The sequence below is a fragment of the Podarcis gaigeae genome (assembly GCF_964106915.1).
Source record: "Podarcis gaigeae genome assembly, chromosome: 2".
Classification (NCBI taxonomy): domain Eukaryota; kingdom Metazoa; phylum Chordata; class Lepidosauria; order Squamata; family Lacertidae; genus Podarcis; species Podarcis gaigeae.
The window spans coordinates 43,293,233-43,312,786 of record NC_139679.1 but is presented as its reverse complement, the minus strand read 5'-3'; the positions used below and the strand labels follow the sequence as shown (position 1 = coordinate 43,312,786).

The following is a 19,554-nucleotide window of genomic DNA, read 5'->3' as shown; positions in this document are numbered from 1 at the left end:
CTGTTGCTGAAGCAGAAGCCCCTCCACAGGGCTTCCATTGACGGCACTCATTAGTTGAATCCCACCCCTTAGACTCTTGTGGCCTAGAAATCCACCCTTTATTTCTGACTTTGCAAAGTATTCTGAGTTTCTTTCTCTTTCCGAGGTGGCACTCACCTGTACTCAGATTTGGTGGACCACAGAGGTTGGGATTGCCTTTGCCAGGCTGGAAGAAGGCTATGAGAATGCCATGAAGGAGTACTACAAGAAGCAAGTGACCCAGCTGAACACCCTCATCACCATGCTCATAGGGCAGCTCTCAAAGGGTGACAGGCAGAAGATCATGACCATCTGCACCATTGATGTGCATGCTCGAGATGTGGTGGCCAAGATGATCGCTCAGAAGGTTTGTCACCTTCTGGATCTTTTCCATACTGTTTTTCTCAGGATTACTGAGAAGGGAGCTTGTGCATTGCTAGTGAAGACGAGTAGCTGGCTAAACCAGCACTGGGATTACTTTGAAGGCATGCTGCCATTGCTGTTTGCCCTTTTTACATCCTAACTCAGGGTTTCTCAGGCCAGCTTTCTCAAAGTTAGGATGGTGATATGCTGAATTCATCCTGGAATACAGGCAGGAATCTTTGGTTCCTGTTCCAGGTGAGAGCTGGGGTGTGAGTCACGCCTAGTTTTTGATTCGGGTCTTTGAGGTGGGTCAGTGGTGTTATGTGTCTTAGCTAAGGTAGTGTGGATATGGGATTGGTGGTGGCAGGTAAGAGTGGACAAAAATATACAGGTGGGAGGAAGGCAAGTTAAGTCAAAGCCCTTGCCCACTCTGCTTTATCTGCTGTAATTCAGAATCTGGGGGCACTGGGCAATTGGCCCCCTGGCCTGGTCATGTAGTTGCTAAATGCCAGGTCTGTCCATAATACATCATTGACCATCCATTATTTGATTGTGTATGATGGGGCAGACTTGTCATGCATAACTTCGACCTTGGCAGATGGGCTGGGAGGCCTGTGCTGACCCAGCAGGGTGCTCAGTGCAGCAACATTCCAGGTCAGAGGGGGAGGGAGGAAGTGTTACAGTTATCCAGAAGAATTTCTGGATAACTGGGTAGTTTGTGAATGTTTGGCCAAAGAGACAGCACAGGGATGTTGCTAATGTACCATCTACCCCACTGCTCTGCAACCTCCCTGGCCGAGCTGGTGAATGAAGTCTTGCATGTGGTGTTGGAGAACCCTACCACAGTGGATTTTTTTTGGGGGGGGACTTCAGTATCTATTCTGAAGCTGCCTCAAATGGACCAGCTTGGGTTGTCATAGCCTCCACGAAAACCATGGGGCTCTCTCAGTACATTAATGTTCCAGCCCATGTAGCTGGGCATGCCCTTGACCTGGTCTTTGCCGTAGAATGGATTGCTAATACTCCATTGATTGGAGAGCCCACCATTCCCTGGAGAGGTTTGCCCTGAATGTAGCTACTCCACTTGCAGGGATGGGGGGCCCACTGTGTTGCTCTGGGGGATTTTCTACCCGACCTGACTGGCAGTCCTGTCAAGGCACTTGCCTCACTGTGGAATGGTGAGATGTGCAAAACCATTGACGTCATTGCCCCCAAGTGCACTCACGATCGCTGTGGAGCATGTAGATCACCTTAATATTCCAGCTGTACCATTTGCCCCTCCATAAGCTGTTTTATGTTGATTTTCTGCTCTGCTCTTGAAGGTGGACAATGCACAGGTGTTTCTTTGGCTGTCTCAACTCCGACACAGGTGGGCAGATGAGGAGAAGCACTGTTATGCGAACATTTGTGATGCACAGTTTCTATATTCCTATGAATACCTTGGGAACACACCCCGTCTGGTCATCACTCCTCTGACAGACAGGTAGGTATCTGGAAGGGCTCAGACAAGGGAGCTTTAGTTTGGCAGCTTGTTGCAGAATCTGTTCCCCTCACCCTCCCATTTTGTTTTTGCAGAAATTTGCTATTTCTGATGTGCAATTCACAAAGCCTTGATGGTTTTGCAGCTCTAGGCTTTTCTTTTTTAAAAAGAATTTTGTTTTTTTAAGGATAGGGTTTTTAATTGTGCTCTGCTGTTTTTATTATCTACATTTCAATATATTTGTTTTCCTATTGTTTTGATTTCTATTACAGTTTAATTGTTTTTAAAAATGATTATCTTTTATATGTCTTTAGGCTCTTTGTGTGTTTTTTCTGTCTTGTTTTAATTTGTGTAAGTTGCCTTGAGTTCCAATATGGGAAGAAGGCAGGATGATGATGATGATATTTTCCTTCCTGTTTGAAGATGCTACATCACCCTCACCCAGTCCTTGCACCTAACCATGAGTGGGGCTCCTGCAGGGCCAGCTGGCACTGGGAAGACAGAGACTACCAAGGATCTTGGGCGAGCGCTTGGCATCATGGTGTATGTTTTCAACTGTTCAGAGCAAATGGACTACAAGGTAACTTTTAAGAAACAGTCAAGAATAATAGCATACTAGTAAGATTCTATGTAGAGAGAAAACTCACTAAATGCTGGTTCATTAGGGAAGTTTCTCTTAAAAGGTATGGTGAGGACTAGAAATCCAAAACTCTGCAGAAAGCTAAATACATATAATTACTGCTACACGTTTTTGTTTATTTGGAGAAACTGCATTTATAGTTAGTTCTGACATACTTTTCATTCCACTTTCTTTGGGGTGCAGTCCCACTGGGAAGTTTTTCCTGCACAATCTGCATTGATTTGAATGGGATTTGCATAAAAACAGAGTAGTGCTGTGGTGAAGTATGATCACACTCAAGCTTTGCAGTTCTCCCCAGGGCAAATTTATTCTCCTTGTTCACTTCTGTTCCATTTTCCCAAAAGCTTACTATTTCCCCTCTTGTGGGAAAATCAGCTGTGGGGCTGTATCCAGTTCTTTGCTTTAAAGAACAAAGTTCCCAAAATATTTGAAACACTTTCAGGATCCATCAGCAGAGTTGTGGCATTCTGAGGGGATTGGCTCAGCATCTGACCTGGAAATGAAACTGCCTTACCTACTATTGCTATATCGTGGCCAACAGACAATGCTAGACCTGAGTGCACCTACCTTCAGTGCATTCAGCATTGTGTGTTGGCAGCAGCACAGCAAAAAGTAGGTGGGGCTGTTTCACTTTCAAGTCAGGTGCTGAGACAACAGCCTCACACAGTCACAATTTCATAGGTGTGCGCCATCCTGTGTTGAAATCAAAGCTGAAGAAACATTTCATTAAACTAGAGCAGGGGTGAAGAACATCTCTTCCCCCTTGCCTCTGCCTCTGCAGCTACTGTAGTCCACAACTTCCATTATTCCTGACTACTGACAGTGCTTGCTGGGACTTATGGGAGTTGTAGTCCAACCATCTCTGGAGGACCGCAGGTTTCCCACCCCTTGTCTAAATGGCTCTTCATTGCTTCTCATTGATCTAAGTAAGCAACCCTAGAATTATTCCTTCATCTATTTGAGCTCGGAGTGCTGTCAGCCAGTACCAATCATCTTTAAATGGGTGGTTTGCATATAGGTAATAAAACTGTACAATTGAGAAACCCATCCAGGTTCATCATTGCTGTTATTAGCTTCCTCCTTCTGCTCCTTTGCTCTTTAGAAAGTGCCTACAGAACAAATTGCTCATGAGACTGGAAATAGGTTGTATACACATTTCACCAAAACAAAATAGGTGGGTAATTTTGCTGTCCTTTCCCCTTTTTTGTTGCAGTCCTGTGGGAACATTTACAAAGGCCTTTCCCAGACTGGTGCTTGGGGCTGTTTTGATGAGTTTAACAGAATTTCTGTTGAAGTCTTGTCAGTGGTGGCTGTACAGGTAAGTAATAAGAAGGAAAGAAGGGTAAGGCAGGGATGTACCTTGAGAGCTTGGCTGCATTTGGATGTCACACAAAACTGGTTTGGTGAGACATGAATGAGCCTAACCTCCTCCTGGGCTCTCCTCTCTTCCCCCTTGCATGGCCTTCTGTTTCTGCTTTCAGTTAATCATGGTTTATTGCTGTGTCCAGACTGACAAACTGTGGGCAACGTTAACTATGGTTCATTTAAAATAAGCCTACTGCAAACTACGGTTTCTGAAGCAGGCTTGTTAAAACTGACCATAGTAAGTCTTAACCACAGTTGCAGTCCAAATAATGTGTCATGCTGTGGGTAAAGAAAAGTGGAAGGAAGGGCTTTCAAGCTATTCCTCCTCCTGGCTGCATGGAAAGGAGAGAGAGTGTGCAAGCCTAGAAGGAGGCAAGGCTCCTTTATGTCTTGCTAAACCATATTTTAGTGTGATGCCCAGAAATGGTCACTGTTTTTATATTGTTTATTCTATTTCCACCTTTCCACTGATCAGTCTTCAAGAGAGCTAACGATTAACAATAAAATATAAACACAGTCCTATGGAAAAGGACAACAATGACAAGAGCAGAAAAGCAAGTAACCATCAAAGGCTGGAGAGGACAATGTGGTCTGAAACTGGCATCTAAAACATAAGAGTTAATGCCAAGTTAATCTTTCTTGGGAGGGTATTCCATGAATGGGGCACCACCTCAGAAAAAGCCCTATGCCTGGTTGCCACTTACCAAATTTCTTCAATATAGGGTTACCTGGATCCAGAAGAAGTGGGGGGAGGCTTGGTTTACTGGTTTTAATATTGCTTTTAAAGTATTGTGGTTGTATTATTTGGAAATGCAATTCGGTCCCATTATAAGCACAGTTCATTCTTCATTTCCGTTTAGTTCCAGTGCTTGACAGCTGTTGGGTGAGGTGGGAATTCTGTATATCAGCTTTGCCTGGTTCCAGGTGCAGAACTGGTGTCATAAATGGACTAAGAACGTGGAAGCTGTAGGGTACGGAGAGGAACAGTAGCTGAGCGGCATTTGATCTTGCTGTAGGGATACTCAGTAGAAATAGAGAACATAATGCTTCTATGGCAGTTGTAGCATAACTATATGCCTCTCCTCCTTTCTGGTTTAGGTAGTGTTATTTGGCAAAGGTATGTACAGTTGTGAAGTGCTGTGTACAGAACTGCTCTGTGAAAATATGAGGCCTGTGAATTTTAAGTGCTGTGTGTGTAAAAAACCCACGTAGTGATCATTAGACACTGTTGAGCTTATTAATGTGCACTGCCCAGGAAAAGATACAAAAGGGTATTATCTGATTAAAGGAGAAATGGTATCCTCAGACAAGAAGTCCCTAGTCGATTCAACATTACATGTTTTTTCTCCATTAGTTAGACTACTGAAATGAAATAAGCAGTGCCACTGTAAAGTTATCATCATAGTTTTAAATACAATTTGGAATGTTAATGTGATGGTGGGGAAAGCCCTAATCAGATGCTTGTCTTGTCAAGTGTTGAGTGTCTTGTCAAGTGCTGGTTGTGTTTGAAGACAGCCTGTTAATACAGAGATTATCTTGAGCCAGTAAACATGGCGTTGATGATCTGTTTTTCCTCTCAGAAAGCAGCACAACAGGAAAAACATTCTTGACGTTAAGCCCTCCAAAGAATAATAGTCAAGACGATGAATCTGTGCTTCAGAGGTGCAAGCCACACAGCAGAACAAAGCAGGCCATAAAGTTAGCAAGTCATGTATGTTGTAGTAGATGTGCTAGTCTTGCTATTAAATATTCAAGGCAGCCACTCTCAAAATCTCACTTAACTTCCAGGTCAATTAAAATTCTACCTTGGATAGCTTAGCATGTATAGATATTGCATTGGTGGCTCAAAGCAGTGGGTGTTCTGTTTTAATTAGCTCTTAGCCTTGAATATATTCCTATGATGTTGGCTATGCAGAGCCATCACACAGGGGGATAAATGTATGCTATAGACATTTTTCCATGGCATGAAGGGTTTTCATTTCTTTTATCCCAGTGTCAATTAATCTATGTAGCTGCTCCTGCCTTGGCTGGTTTGGAATAGTCCTGGTTTACAAGGTGGTGATATGTCACAGGATTCCTCATTCCTGCTTCCATGACCCATCCTAAATTTTGTTCCTGGATTGCATGAGAACTTATCACATTACCAGTCAGTTTCTGTCAATAGTAGGCAGGGGTCTTTCTGGCCTAAATTTAATGTTCATGCAACCTTACATGTGGCATGGAAAAAAAGAGGGCGGAGATAAATTATTCACCCCCCTCTCCCCCATTACAACACTACAACTGGGGGGCCACCTGGTGAAGTTGGCTGTAGTTTCAGGACAGACACAAGAAAGTATTTCTTCACCTAAAAGCATAATTCATTTATGGACTTCACTGAAGCAAGAGGTGGAGATGGCCACTGACTGGGATGGCTTTAAAAGAGAATTAGACGAATTCATGAAGGGTAGGTCATCAATTGCTCATTAACCTTGGAATCAAGTGGAAAATCAGAGGCAATGAATACCAGGTGCTGGGGACAAAAAATTAGGGAGGGCTGCCTCTCTTGTGCCCTGCTTCAGGGCTTCCCGGATGCAGTTAGTTAGCCACTGTCTGAAACAGGACTGGAGGAGCCCTAATGGTTTGGTGCAGAAGGGGTCATTTTTCATAGGGGATAAAATTTACACTGACAGAGCCATGGAGCAGGCTTCCCCCCTTCTTTTTTTTGGGGGGGGGAGGGAGTACAGTGGCTCATAAAGATACAGTTTGCTCATAATGTGGCAGCAGTTTTAACAGCAATCACTTAAAAAAGATAATGCCAGCCCTCTCAACCCACAAAAGTCATCATCTTGCTTAGATATGCTGCAGTGTAGATAAGTGCTCGATTCTAATATGTACCATAATACCACATAGCTTTTTTAGCACACGTTTTATTAAGCACGCTTTATAAAAAAATCAGTGGAGCTGGAGAGCGAAAAGCCCCATCTTCTTCCATTTTCAGGTGAAAAGCATACAGGATGCCATAAGGGACAAAAAGCAGAATTTTAATTTCCTCGGCGAAGACATTAAACTAGTTCCCTCTGTTGGCATTTTCATCACCATGAATCCTGGCTATGCCGGTCGTACGGAGCTGCCTGAGAATTTGAAAGCTCTTTTCAGGTAAGATATGTATCACGTTCCTTTTAGCTTCCTTTTAGTATGTTAAAACGTTTGCCTCATTCTTTCCTGCAAGAGTGTTTTGTGGTGAGTAGCTGTTGTTCCCATTTTATGGAACGTCAACTGAGGCTTTCAGTATACAATCTGGCAGCTTGTCATTGCACTGGAAATTGTACCTGGGACGCCCTGCTCCATACCCAACACTATTCATCATGATATCTCCCATTGCCACGTGTATTTTATTCTACTTTGGCAAGGGCAAATGAACCAGACACAGTATTTTCCCTCCAAGGTGTAGCCCAGTGCTTAGTCTTCTGGTTTATGGGTGAAAGTGACCAGTCTGGGCTGCTCTGGAGTACGCAGGCTATATAAGTGACTCATTCAGAGCCTTTCATCCAGTTCCTGACTATGCAAGCACACAAGGCTCTTGCTTCTATATGTAAATTCCATGAAACACCTGTGTGAGTCGCATAGTATCTCTGAAGTTGTGCTTATGGAGCTGGTGGAGATAGGAAGTCATAGTATTTTGAATGTGATCACTATAAGTGGGGCCTGGGACAAAATGGTTCAGTGAGTGCTCCTGTTCAGGATACTCAGTTCCATGCCTAGGCAGCCCACAACATTTTGCTGCCTTAGATGGAGCAGCAAATTCCCCCTCCCAAGGTCAAGGTGCACTTTATCTATGGCCAGCAGAGTTACTTTGGTCCCTAAGGCAGAAAATCCCACAACCAGCTCTTTGGCTGGCTGGCTGGCTGACTGGATGATGATAAGTATAATGAATAAGTAACTAAATAATGTGCCCCTAGATTGTGATGGAGGGTAAGGTGTGTGTGTGTGTGTGTGTGTGTGTGTGGATAGCTCAGTTGGTTAGAGTGTGGGGCTGACAATGCCAAGGTTGCAGGTTCAGTCCCAGAATGAGACGCCTGTATATTCCTGCATTGCAGGGGGTTGGACTTGGCGATTCTCAGGGTTCCTTCCAGCTCCATAATTCTACGATTCTATGCGTGTGACTTTTGTATGGCTGAAATGCAGGCCTCTTACACAAAAGCAGAACTCTTCATCTGTTGCTTTGCCTGAGGCCCTTGGGGTAAAAAGAAAACACCCCCCACCCAATGTCTGGATTAGGACAGTCTTGTGCTAGATGGACAAATGGCCTGACCTTGTATAAGACACCTTCCTGCGTGGCTTGGTTATGTACACTGAGTTTCTCTCCTAGGCCCTGTGCAATGGTTGTGCCAGACTTCGAGCTGATCTGTGAAATTATGCTGGTGGCAGAAGGATTCATAGAGGCCCGGCTGTTAGCTAGGAAGTTCATCACTCTTTACCAGTTATGCAAAGAACTGCTGTCAAAGCAGGTAGGTTGCATTTCATTAGCTGTTCTCTATTATCCGATATCACACGGTATTGCCATGTTCTACTTTTGTGAACATCTCCATGATGCATCTCATGAACATCTACATCTTTCTTCCCTTTTCACAATCAAATATACATTTGTGAACTGCTGCTCTCCATTATTATTTTGCTTCTGCCTGGGATTACATTCCCATGCCAAATGCATGGGATGTGTGGTGGTGGGCTAGTGTGAGTCCTGGTGTTCCTAGACCTGGAATCTTCTACAGACCTCACTGGTTCTCAGGATTTCTGGGTCAGGCCTCTTGGGATTCCACCTCCTCACTTCACATCTTCCACCTGACTGTTTCTGTATTGACTGCTTATTGCCTAGGGAGGCTGTACTTTCAAGTCATTCCAGCACAAAGCTGAGGATCAGAGTTAGAGGAAAGTTAATTTGTGTTCCTTTGATAACATGCTGATATCTGCAGGTACACTTCCAGTGTTTGATGTGTAGGCCAAGTAAAAAATACATCGTCCCCTCCTCTCTCTCATTAGGATCACTATGACTGGGGCTTACGTGCAATTAAGTCAGTCCTGGTTGTTGCTGGATCTCTCAAGAGAGGAGACCCAGACCGCCCTGAAGACCAGGTGCTGATGCGCTCTCTTCGGGACTTCAACATCCCTAAGATTGTGACGGATGACATGCCAGTATTCATGGGTCTGATTGGGGACCTCTTTCCTGCTTTGGATGTTCCAAGAAAGCGAGATCTCAGTTTCGAATCTTTCGTGAAGCAAGCTGTGTTGGAACTCAAGCTGCAACCAGAGGACAACTTTGTGCTCAAAGTAAGGTCGCGGCTTTCATCTACCCAAGCTTTAGGCTGCAGATCCTCTGGGATCTTCTTTACTTAATTTTGTTCCAAATATGCAATTCTATGCTTCTGTGAAACAGTCTTCTCTGTCTACTGTAAATAGGAACTTAGCTAAGGGTGTGTGTGCATGAAGGCATCCCTGGTGCATTTTTGTTGCATGTTCAGGTTTTTCACTTTTCGCCTCCTTTGCATGTGTGGGGTACCTTTGGTTCCCCCCCCCCCAAATGTTACTGAACTACAACTTCCATCATCCCTGGCCATTGGCTATGCTTGCTGCGGCTAATGGGAGCTGTAGTTCAGCATCATCTGGAGGATCTCAGGTTTCCCACACCTGTTTTATCATTTGTTCCCTGTTTCCTGTTCTTGGTTTGTGGCCATTCACGCATCACATTGCAAGGGACCTTCCTTTTTCTTCTGATGATGACTGCTTTTGCAGGCCTTGAGAACCATATACATTGTTCTGAATTTACATTATGAGAGCAGCCTGTCGTGGTTGGTGAAATGGGACGTGGGTACTTTTGTCCACAACGTGGTGGTTTTATCTTGTTGGCTTTTTTGTGTGTAGGTGGTGCAGCTGGAAGAACTCCTGGCAGTTCGGCACTCTGTCTTTGTGGTGGGAAACGCAGGTACAGGCAAGTCACAGGTGCTGAAATCTCTCAACAAGACCTATCACATCATGAAGCGGCGGCCTGTTTGGATGGACCTCAATCCGAAGGCGGTTACCAATGATGAACTCTTTGGCATCATTAATCCTGCTACAAGAGAGTGGAAGGATGGTAAGGGTGTTCTCACTTCTTCAAAACCTAGGAAGAGAGACGTTTTTCATGCCACTTGTAATAAATTAAAAATAAAAAAAAAATCCAAAAAATGAATCCAGAATGTGTGCTCTGAGAGTTCATTGCAGGTATGAGATTTTTCTCATCACGTTAGAACTTTTCCAGCATTTTCTCTCGCATGTCTCTAGCGCTTTCGGTTTTCATAGATGAGGCTTTCATGAAAAGTAATAACTCGTGTTTCTCTCTGGTGTGCTGTGCAGTACGGCTGCTATTGTTCTTGCGTACTTTTCTCATCTGAACTTTCTTGCTGACTTCTCCAGAGGCACTTTTGTTTTCTTAATTTCCTTGTATTTCATAAGCACCCCCCCCCTGCATATTACTCAACTTTTTTGCAATAAAAATATCTTTGGATATGTAATCTTTGGAATGCATTGTATGGTTCCACACTTTCAGTGCCTGGGTCCCCTAAAGTGTAACTATTGCAAGAAGGTGGCCTTTGTGACGTGGAAAGAAGGCAAGGTATGTTTTGTTTTTTAAATCTAATTTAAGGTGGCAGGGAGAGAGAGAGAAAACACAGCAGCCTGAGACCTTACCAGGGTATGTTTCCCAGTCCTCTTTCATGGAAGTTGGCCTTGCTTCTGTGCTTCTGTTCAGTTATGGAATTACTTGGCCACCCCACAATATCTAAATGGAAATGGCCTTTCCAGAGCTTCCTTTCTCTTTTCTACCCTCTGAGACGTGTGAACTTTGACTTGCTGACGTGCCAGTTCCCTCCCAGGCTTCCTATATAGAGGTTTGGGGCTTCTCCAGCCCCATTTCACTGTTCTTACCCACTGTGTGTGTGTAAGCAGGATAGAATGAACCTTGCGTAATATCTTTGCCCTGGTTCTAACACCCTATTTTCTTTGTGGGATTGTCAAACTCCAGGACCATCTATGGTGCATCAAGACCTTCTGGAGTTTCTGCAGTTCTAATCTTCACTGAAGTATCTCCTCTGTCTATCCCTCCTCTCCACCCCCTTATATCAAAAGATACTGGATGTTATATCTTTTCAGAACTATATAACCATGCCATTGTTCTCAAAGACAGACTCACTAGTATAGGGCAAAGCTTTGTTATCTTCTTGGGTTTGCCAGCTGGCATCCCTGATGTGTCTTATAATTTTAACAAGTGTGAGTGAAAAGCAGCTCAGGAGCATGACTGACAGAGAGCTGGGGTGTGGCTCAGATTTTCAACTGTGGATTATGAGGAGAATATATATACTATTGTATTGCATTCACTTCTGTGATTAGCAATGAAAATAATGAGGAATCTAACATCATGTACATAATAGTTCCTCATACTCATAAAAGGCAGTTGTGTTATCTTGGAAATACAAAATATTTGCAAGATACTCAGAAATAAGAAATTTGCTATGGTGCTGAGCTACTTAATATGTGGACCCGTAGACATGGAAATATGTTTAACACTGCATGGTATGCTTCCTTTTACGTTGCAGTATGAGAGCAGAGTGTAGGGCAGAACCAAGTACATGCTAAATTTATAACTTTTTGTTAGTACCTAACTGTTTAAAACAGAGGTACTACAAATCCCATAATCTTTGATCACTTGCCATACTGGCTGGGACTGGTGGGCATATTTCAGCTACATCTGGACGGACACACCATAGCCCCCTTTGGTTTGTACCTGCATTTACAAGGGAAATTTCAGGGAAATTGCATTGGACAAATAGGAAAAAGGCAACCCACTGTGTACTGTCATCTAAACTTCTGAAACTTTTGCTGTGGTTATGTTCTTTCTTTGAAGATGGTGTCATCTTGAGAGGGAAAACAGCAAAGTCATAGTCAAATGCTTTTCATAATCACAGTTCTTCTTCCCCTTTTTGTTCTGGATGGGCTGCCGAGATTTTTTGTTGTTGCTGTTGCTTCTTCTCCTCTGTCCTTAACCATTCTCAGCAGTATTAAGTGGTCTGGGATTATTTTCAATGAGATTATTTGATCACGCTTATGCATTATCTCCTGAAGGAGATTCTATTCATACCCTGTTGTTTTCATAATTATCAAATTTAACTAACTGCATCTAGATTTTGCTTTGCTTGTTCGTATGCAAGCTGAATTAACGACAGCGACAAAAACACTCGTACGTTATTAAAGGGAGCGTGCAGAGTCCTCTGAGAATCCCACTCACTGCCTGTGATCTCTTTAGGATTGTTCTCATCAATTATGCGAGACCTAGCTAATATTACACATGACGGCCCCAAATGGATTGTGCTGGATGGGGATATTGATCCGATGTGGATTGAGTCTCTTAATACTGTCATGGATGATAATAAGGTAAGACACAAGTTTGAGGGCAACAACTATTCTTGAGTACATAAAGTAATCTGTCCTTTACCAAAAGGCACATGGATGTAAACCATAGGACCAAACTTTCACAACTCTTTTTGTTTCAAGAATCTGAGGGTGGGAACCCTGCAATTTCAGGAACAAAAAAACAAACAATCCTATATCCAGAAAACGTTACCGCTTGGTATTTATGCAGTCCCCACATATGGTTCCTGCACCTAGTTGAATGCAATTTGGGAATATTGTCCAGGGTAGAGACTTGGTGGGTGCCCTGTGCCTTTGTGAGTTATCAAAAGATTGTTTCCAGAAACTGAAAGGGTCTTTAATGCAGAATGCACACTTTCTTCCTGGGACGTTGGTAGGAGCAGAAGCAACAAGCAAGCCCTCTATTGTTTTTTGACATAGTATCAACAGGGTTTTATGTAAGTGGCGTTATTCTCATGCTTTAAATAAATGAGCAGTTGGGAGAAAACTAGAGGAAACCTTTGCAACTCCATATAAAGAGTTTTGGTGTTTCAGGGAATGTCCTGTCCTGGGTTGCAAACAATCAGTATGCTTCTGAGAAGTCTCTGCAGATCACAGTGCTCTTTGTGTTCCCAACCTGACTGGATCTATCCTTTTGCAGGTGCTGACACTAGCAAGCAATGAAAGGATTCCTCTCAATCCCACCATGAGGCTGCTGTTTGAAATCAGTCACCTGCGGACTGCCACTCCTGCCACTGTCTCTAGAGCAGGTAGGTGGCAAGGGAGAGGAAGAGGGTGGCATTTCATTTTGGCATGGTAGAAAGTGAATGGGGGTGAATGGGGGTTAGCTTTGGCCTAAGATTCATGAAGGGAGCCAGGGTAGCCAACCAGATGTTTTGGACTGCAATCCTCACCAGCCCCAGCTAGCATGGCTGCCATGCTAGTGATGGCAGACACCTTGTCCAAGGACCCAGTTGCTGCTGTCGCTGCATAATCATACCAGATTATTATCTTTCAACTACAGTGGTACCTCGGGTTAAGTACTTAATTCGTTCTGGAGGTCCGTACTTAACCTGAAACTGTTCTTAACCTGAAACACCACTTTAGCTAATGGGGCCTCCTGCTGCTGCCGCGCCGCCGGAGCACGATTTCTGTTCTCATCCTGAAGCAAAGTTCTTAACCTGAAGCACTATTTCTGGGTTAGCGGAGTGTGTAACCTGAAGCGTATGTAACCTGAAGTGTATGTAACCCGAGGTACCACTGTACCTATAACTTAGATGTGGAAAAACTGGGTAACTCTCTTGCTGACTTCTGATATTTCACATTCCCAGGGATCCTTTACATCAATGCAGCTGATCTGGGCTGGAATCCTCCCGTGAGTAGCTGGATTGACAGACGAGAAATCCAGTCAGAGCGAGCTAACCTGACCATTTTGTTTGACAAATATCTGCCAATTTGTCTGGACACTCTTAGAACCAGGTACGGTCGAGGACACTGAACAATTCACACAGGTTTGCTTACCCTATGTGCATTTATGACCATTTGTCCTAAATACTACATGTTAGCTTCCCCAACTGGTTTCCTGTTTTGTATTAAAAGAAGTTCAGCATCGTACCTATGGGGCTTGAGAGCTTCTTCTGGTTACAGAAGATGAATGAAGAATGGCTGCCTTCAAAGGATGTCTCTTAGTATCATATAAGCTGCTCTAAGGCTTTTGTGGAGGAAGAGCAGAGTACAAGTGTCATAAGTAAATAATAATAATTTGCATTAGGTGTGTCCCTAAGGTTGTTTCCTGCGTAGAGGCACTACAGTGACCCCTAGCTCTTGCAACCAATCAGAAGCCGTGCCTTGGTTGTTGAACGTTTCGGAAGTCGAACGGTCTTCCGGAATGGATTACGTTCGACAACCGAGGTTTGACTGTAACAGAAAAAAATCTTAAAGCACAAGTATACTATACAAGAAGTCTGAGGAAACCTTTTCATCCTGAGGGCTGAATTCCCTCATGAGTGACCGTATCAGGGGCTGTATTCCAGTGGTGGGCAGGGCTTCATCCATTCATGTACTTCCCCATTTCACATTTATCCATGTTTCCCTTTTAAGAAGCCACCAATTGCCTTCTCCAAAGGAGGAGGCAGCAAGAGCTGTCAAAATTAGGCTTTCCATACCAAGAAAGAGAGTAAAAAAAAAAAAGTCCTTGGCTCCCTCATAAATAAGCATTGGGGAGGATAAGGAACAGGATAACATTTGTAAAAAACAACAAGCAGAAGCTTTTCTCTTAGCAATTATAGGTGTAGAACTACCCAAACAATATAGAAATTTATTTATGTATGCAACTATAGCTCCAAGAATGTTACTTGCCCAAAAATGGAAAGAAGAAGAAGTCCCAACGAGAGATGAATATATAAAAAAACTTGCGGATTATGCAGAAATGGCGAAACTTACCGGAAGAATAAGAAATCAAGATAACAAACTTTTTAATATAAAAGAATGGAAATGGTTTATTGAATATCTACAAACAAATTGTAAACAGATAAAGACATTGGCAGGATTACTGTAATAACCTGCAGTTTCAAAAGAATATATAATAAACATAGATGAATTAAAGAATAAGTTAATTTAGAATATGCAGGAAATGATAAAATAATTTTAAGGAACCGCAGAAAGAGGAGGAAGAAAGTTGAGGTTCGAAATGTTAGAACTATGTTAAACTATTGAAATGTATATAAATGAAATATATAAATGAAAATTATATAAAAAAGGAGGAGGGAGGAGATGAGTGCTTGCATGCACCACTGTGCACAGAATCCACTTTTTAATTAGTATCTGCAGAGGCATTAGCAAAAAAGATAAAATAAATCTTCAGTTATCTTTTAACTATTTTAATGATTATGCTATTGCAGTAAGGTTTGTCTTATTCTCATGTTAATCCTTTAAATTATTTCCAAGACCTCTTTTCAACAGGACCTTTGATAATTTGTTCCCTGGTTCCAGTACCAACAACCTAATGAATCTATTTTTGTTGCATATCCTTCCCACATTTTCTTATAATATATTATCCTATACTATCATATGCTCCTTCAATCCTCTACTGATAAAAGCTGTTTCTGATAAATTTTGTCTCTAATTTTTGAGCAGAAACTTACATACTGCCTACATGTTTTTTTCTTAAATTTAGTCACCAAGCCTTCCTAATGATGGGATGGCTGGATCTACTAATCAAGTTTGCATAACTTGATTTCTTCTATTACTTTAATTACAGCAAGTTGTCCTGTTCATAGTAGACCCATTGAAATGAATGGACCCCAGTTAGTCAAGTCTTTTAATTTAAGTGAGTCTACTCTTGAGTAGGACATTGGATTCAAGGCCCTTGGGCCAAATTAATTTCTTTAACATTCCCACCAAATGTGTATACAATCTGCAGAACAGATCAAGGTGGGATTCAGTTGGCATAGTAATTCCAAAAAAGTGGCTTGTCTAGTGCATGTGAAGGTTCCTGTATGCTGAGGATGGTGTGTGACTCTTGGTTTAATTTTATTCTAGTGGCAAGAAGGGGACATGAGAGAGAGAGAGAGAGAGAGAGAGAGAGAGAGAGAGAGAGAGAGAGAAGGGGTGGACCTATCCACTTTTGATCCTAGCCCTGTCCACATTTGGATGACTGCCCCACTTATTGCTTGTAAATGCCCCCTGGCAGCTTGACCCTGAAGGCATGCAGCTCTCAACAAACCATAGGGTTGCCCATCCCTCATATATGCCATCACCTGGCTGCAAACGGAGGACCTATCTATGCAGAAAAATATCAGATGGCAGAAAGGCTCTTCTACTGCACTCTTAGATGAATGAGTAACAACTTGCTTTTCCAATTAGGCAAAACAGGGACCATCTCTCTCTCTCTCTCCCTCCCCCCCCCCCCCAGTCACTTGCCCAGGCCATAATACAGGCATAGGCAAACTCGGCCCTTCAGATGTTTTGGGACTACAACTCCTATCATACCTTGCTAACAGGACAAGTGGTCAGGGATGATGGGAGTTGTAGTCCCAAAACATCTGAAGGGCCGAGTTTGCCTATGCCTGCAATAAAGCCAAAGGCTAGAAGTGCACTAAAGTTCAGACTGAAAAGAAGTGTGGATTTTTTATTTTTATTTTTTGCAGCTGTTATCAGTACGTTTTCTAACTGCTACAGTCAGTAAGGCTGTATTATAGCCACAAATAGTGTAGGCAGAGGGGGAAAGGGCCGCTTGATGCCTTGTGTATGCTTCATGTGGAGATTTCAGGATGAGCAGCCGATGGTTCCAAATACAAGTATATTTTGTACAGCCGGCCGTTCCAATAACTATAATTACTTTTTAGCAAACTGCAGGTCTCTTCCGGCTTCACACATCTGTAAATGTAGCCTAAACCCATGTAAAATATGAGATGAAAGGGATTATTTTATTACGCTGTTATTTGACCACTTCTGAACTCATTGCATTTGTGGCAAATCAGTGCCCTTAGCAAGGCTTCCATTTCACTTCTTTCAAGAGGATCAAAGTTTTAGAGTGGCTCAAACTTATGATTACAGTTATTACTTGGCTGCGTGCTGATGGTATTTTATAGCTCTCTGTAGCAGTGGATAAGAAAGATATACACAATGAATGTTTTAAAATGTTAATGTTCGGAAAGAGGATTTATACGCCTATCTCCTCATATTGTTAAATGGCAGTCATGCTAAATCCAATTAAACTTCATAGGTTTTCAATTCTCCCATTGTAGATTTAAGAAGATTATTCCAGTTCCTGAGCAGAGCATGGTTCAGATGTTGTGTTACCTCCTTGAATGCCTCCTCACCAAGGAAAACACTCCTCCAGATTGCCCCAAAGAGCTCTACGAACTGTATTTTGTATTTGCTGCTGTCTGGGCTTTCGGTGGGTCTATGTTCCAAGACCAGGTAAGAAGATATGTCCTCCTCGCAGCAATACTGATTTAATACATTTTCACATTTACAACTAGCAACTGATTGCAAACCTAAGCCTCACCCGCAACATCGATGGGCCAGAGGATATGATCAGATGTGGCGACTGGTGATCAGTTGCTTGTTGGATTTACCCCAGAGGTGAATGGTGACCCTTACTGGGAGGTGAGATGAGATGGAGTTGAGGAGCCTCCACCCAGTGGTAGGAACATCCCTCAAAAAAGAGGGCTAGGATTATTAAAACCTTTAGTTCCATCTAAGCTTCCTCAGGCCTTTTTTGTGTGTGTGTGTGTGTGTGTGTGTGTCTTAGCAGAAACTTCCAAATTTAAATGAAACTTGGTGGTAGCTCTGAACTTGCAATCATATTGTACGCTCACAGTTGCTAACTGCAGTATAGTGGTACCTCGGGTTACATACGCTTCAGGTTACAGACTCCGCTAACCCAGGAATAGTACCTCAGGTTAAGAACTTTGCTTCAGGATGAGAACAGAAATCGTGTTGCGGCAGCAGCAGGCGGCCCCATTAGCTATAGTGGTGCTTCAGGTTAAGAACAGTTTCAGGTTAAGAATGGACCTCTGGAACGAATTAAGTACTTAACCCGAGGTACCACTGTATAGCAAAAACCGGGCAGTGGTTCTACTTCTACTAAATTCTGTTAGAGAGGCGGGTGTCCTTGTCAAGACCTTCTACGTAAGGAAGATCCTGAAATGCTGTTGATGGGCTAGCCTGGCTGGAATGAGTTATTGTTCATGCTGCTTTCTCTCCATCTCCCAAATAAGAGAGATGGGACTTTATATGCCACTTCCTTGGAGGTACTGAATAGCCAACACTATTCTAGAATTAATCCAGCTTTGGCATTTAGGTATTTAAAATTTGGTTTTTGTTAGATAACAGAGCCAAGGGACTCAAGTGTGCAAATATGTGCCCTAGTGGAAAACTGCCCCAAACTTACTTAAGTAACTTTGATGTGTTTGCATCTCTGGAGGAAGCCATTCCCATCCCTGCCAGTCCAGTCACTCATTCCCAGCATGACACGATGGGTTCTAGTAAATTATAGTAACCAAACAGCATGGTTTCAGATGGCATACACTTTGAACCTAGGACTAGGCATATCTCTGCTCTGAGAATGAGGTAGGATCTACGAGATTTTTTTTAAAAAAAATCAGTCTGAGGGCTCTGAAACTCTGATTTTTCTGCCTTCATAAACAGTGTCCCCTTAGGCACAGGGGAAGAATAGAGCTCATTCTTCACAATTTTTGACTGGCAGGAGGAAGATAGGAGGTTTTTTCTCTCTCTGATTATTCTCTATTTAAATCAGCTTCATTATCCAATTATTTATATAATCCTGTTTTTCACCTCTGTTATTTAGTCATTAGTTTAGTATTTCATATCATTAATGCAAGCCTAGGGCCCATTCCTCATTTCAGTATTCATGTTCTCAATTTTTGATGACAGTAATGATTGGTGTTTCAGTCGCTCCAGAGTTTGTTTGGTGGAAATAGATTCTAACACTTCTTCAGGAGGGAACCGCATTTTTCCAACACCTATTTTCTATGTCTCAGGCTCCTGTCTCAAAGATGAGACAAGATGCCTTGATTCTTTCTCATGTGACTTCTTTGATTCTTGCTGTCTTGCATGCCTCCACCTAGTTATATAGATAAACAAATCAAAACCCATTACAATAACCCATGACTTACTCTTATGCTTGCATTATTCCATAGAAGAGTGGAGATGAGTATGCACCAACATTTAGCTCCTCTTGGTTAGACCAAGTTAATTCCACTCTTCATTTGGAACCTAGGTATCTGAGTTGATCAGTTTTTCTGGTTCAGTTTGTTTTATACTGTGGGGCAAAGCAGATGAAGCCATTTTACTATCTACATTTCAGTTGTGAAAGGGGCTTATGTGTTTGAGCTTTGCAAAGCTTATTCTTTAAGCAGAAAAAGAAACAAAAGGAAATCCTGATCTTTGTGTACATAGTAAGATTAATATGCAGTGTTGAGAACTATGGTCACTACAGGTAGTAATGTATTAATCAAAAATTTTAATGCAACAAATGACTGATGACAGTTGTTTTAACTAACAGGAGGGTGTGTGTGTGTGTGTGTGTGAGAGAGAGAGAGAGAGAGGCCCACTTCGTATGTAATAAGGCTGCTCAATAAACCACAGTTTGTTTGACCATGCATGGCTGACGAGCTTGAGTCTTTCCCCCTCCCTCTCCTTTCTCCTCTTGCACATCCAACTGCAGAGGAAGACTTTCCAGGCTTCTCTATACGCCTGTTTTACTATGATTCCTGAACCTGAGGAACTGGTTGGCCCTTCA

General features: G+C 42.6%; 1 protein-coding gene across 1 annotated transcript in view; it reads left to right on the top strand.

Annotated features, from left to right (window-relative positions):
- Nucleotides 1-19,554, top strand: part of DNAH9 (dynein axonemal heavy chain 9) — a 192,836-nt gene that overhangs the window by 46,423 nt on the left and 126,859 nt on the right. The window contains exons 25-36 of the mRNA XM_083725741.1: nt 146-385; nt 1,704-1,864; nt 2,285-2,441; nt 3,715-3,819; nt 6,844-7,001; nt 8,215-8,353; nt 8,886-9,173; nt 9,765-9,975; nt 12,181-12,308; nt 12,946-13,054; nt 13,616-13,763; nt 17,033-17,207. Of these exons, the coding sequence (XP_083581867.1) occupies nt 146-385; nt 1,704-1,864; nt 2,285-2,441; nt 3,715-3,819; nt 6,844-7,001; nt 8,215-8,353; nt 8,886-9,173; nt 9,765-9,975; nt 12,181-12,308; nt 12,946-13,054; nt 13,616-13,763; nt 17,033-17,207 (2,019 nt within the window). The remainder of the gene's footprint in view (nt 1-145; nt 386-1,703; nt 1,865-2,284; nt 2,442-3,714; nt 3,820-6,843; nt 7,002-8,214; nt 8,354-8,885; nt 9,174-9,764; nt 9,976-12,180; nt 12,309-12,945; nt 13,055-13,615; nt 13,764-17,032; nt 17,208-19,554) is intronic.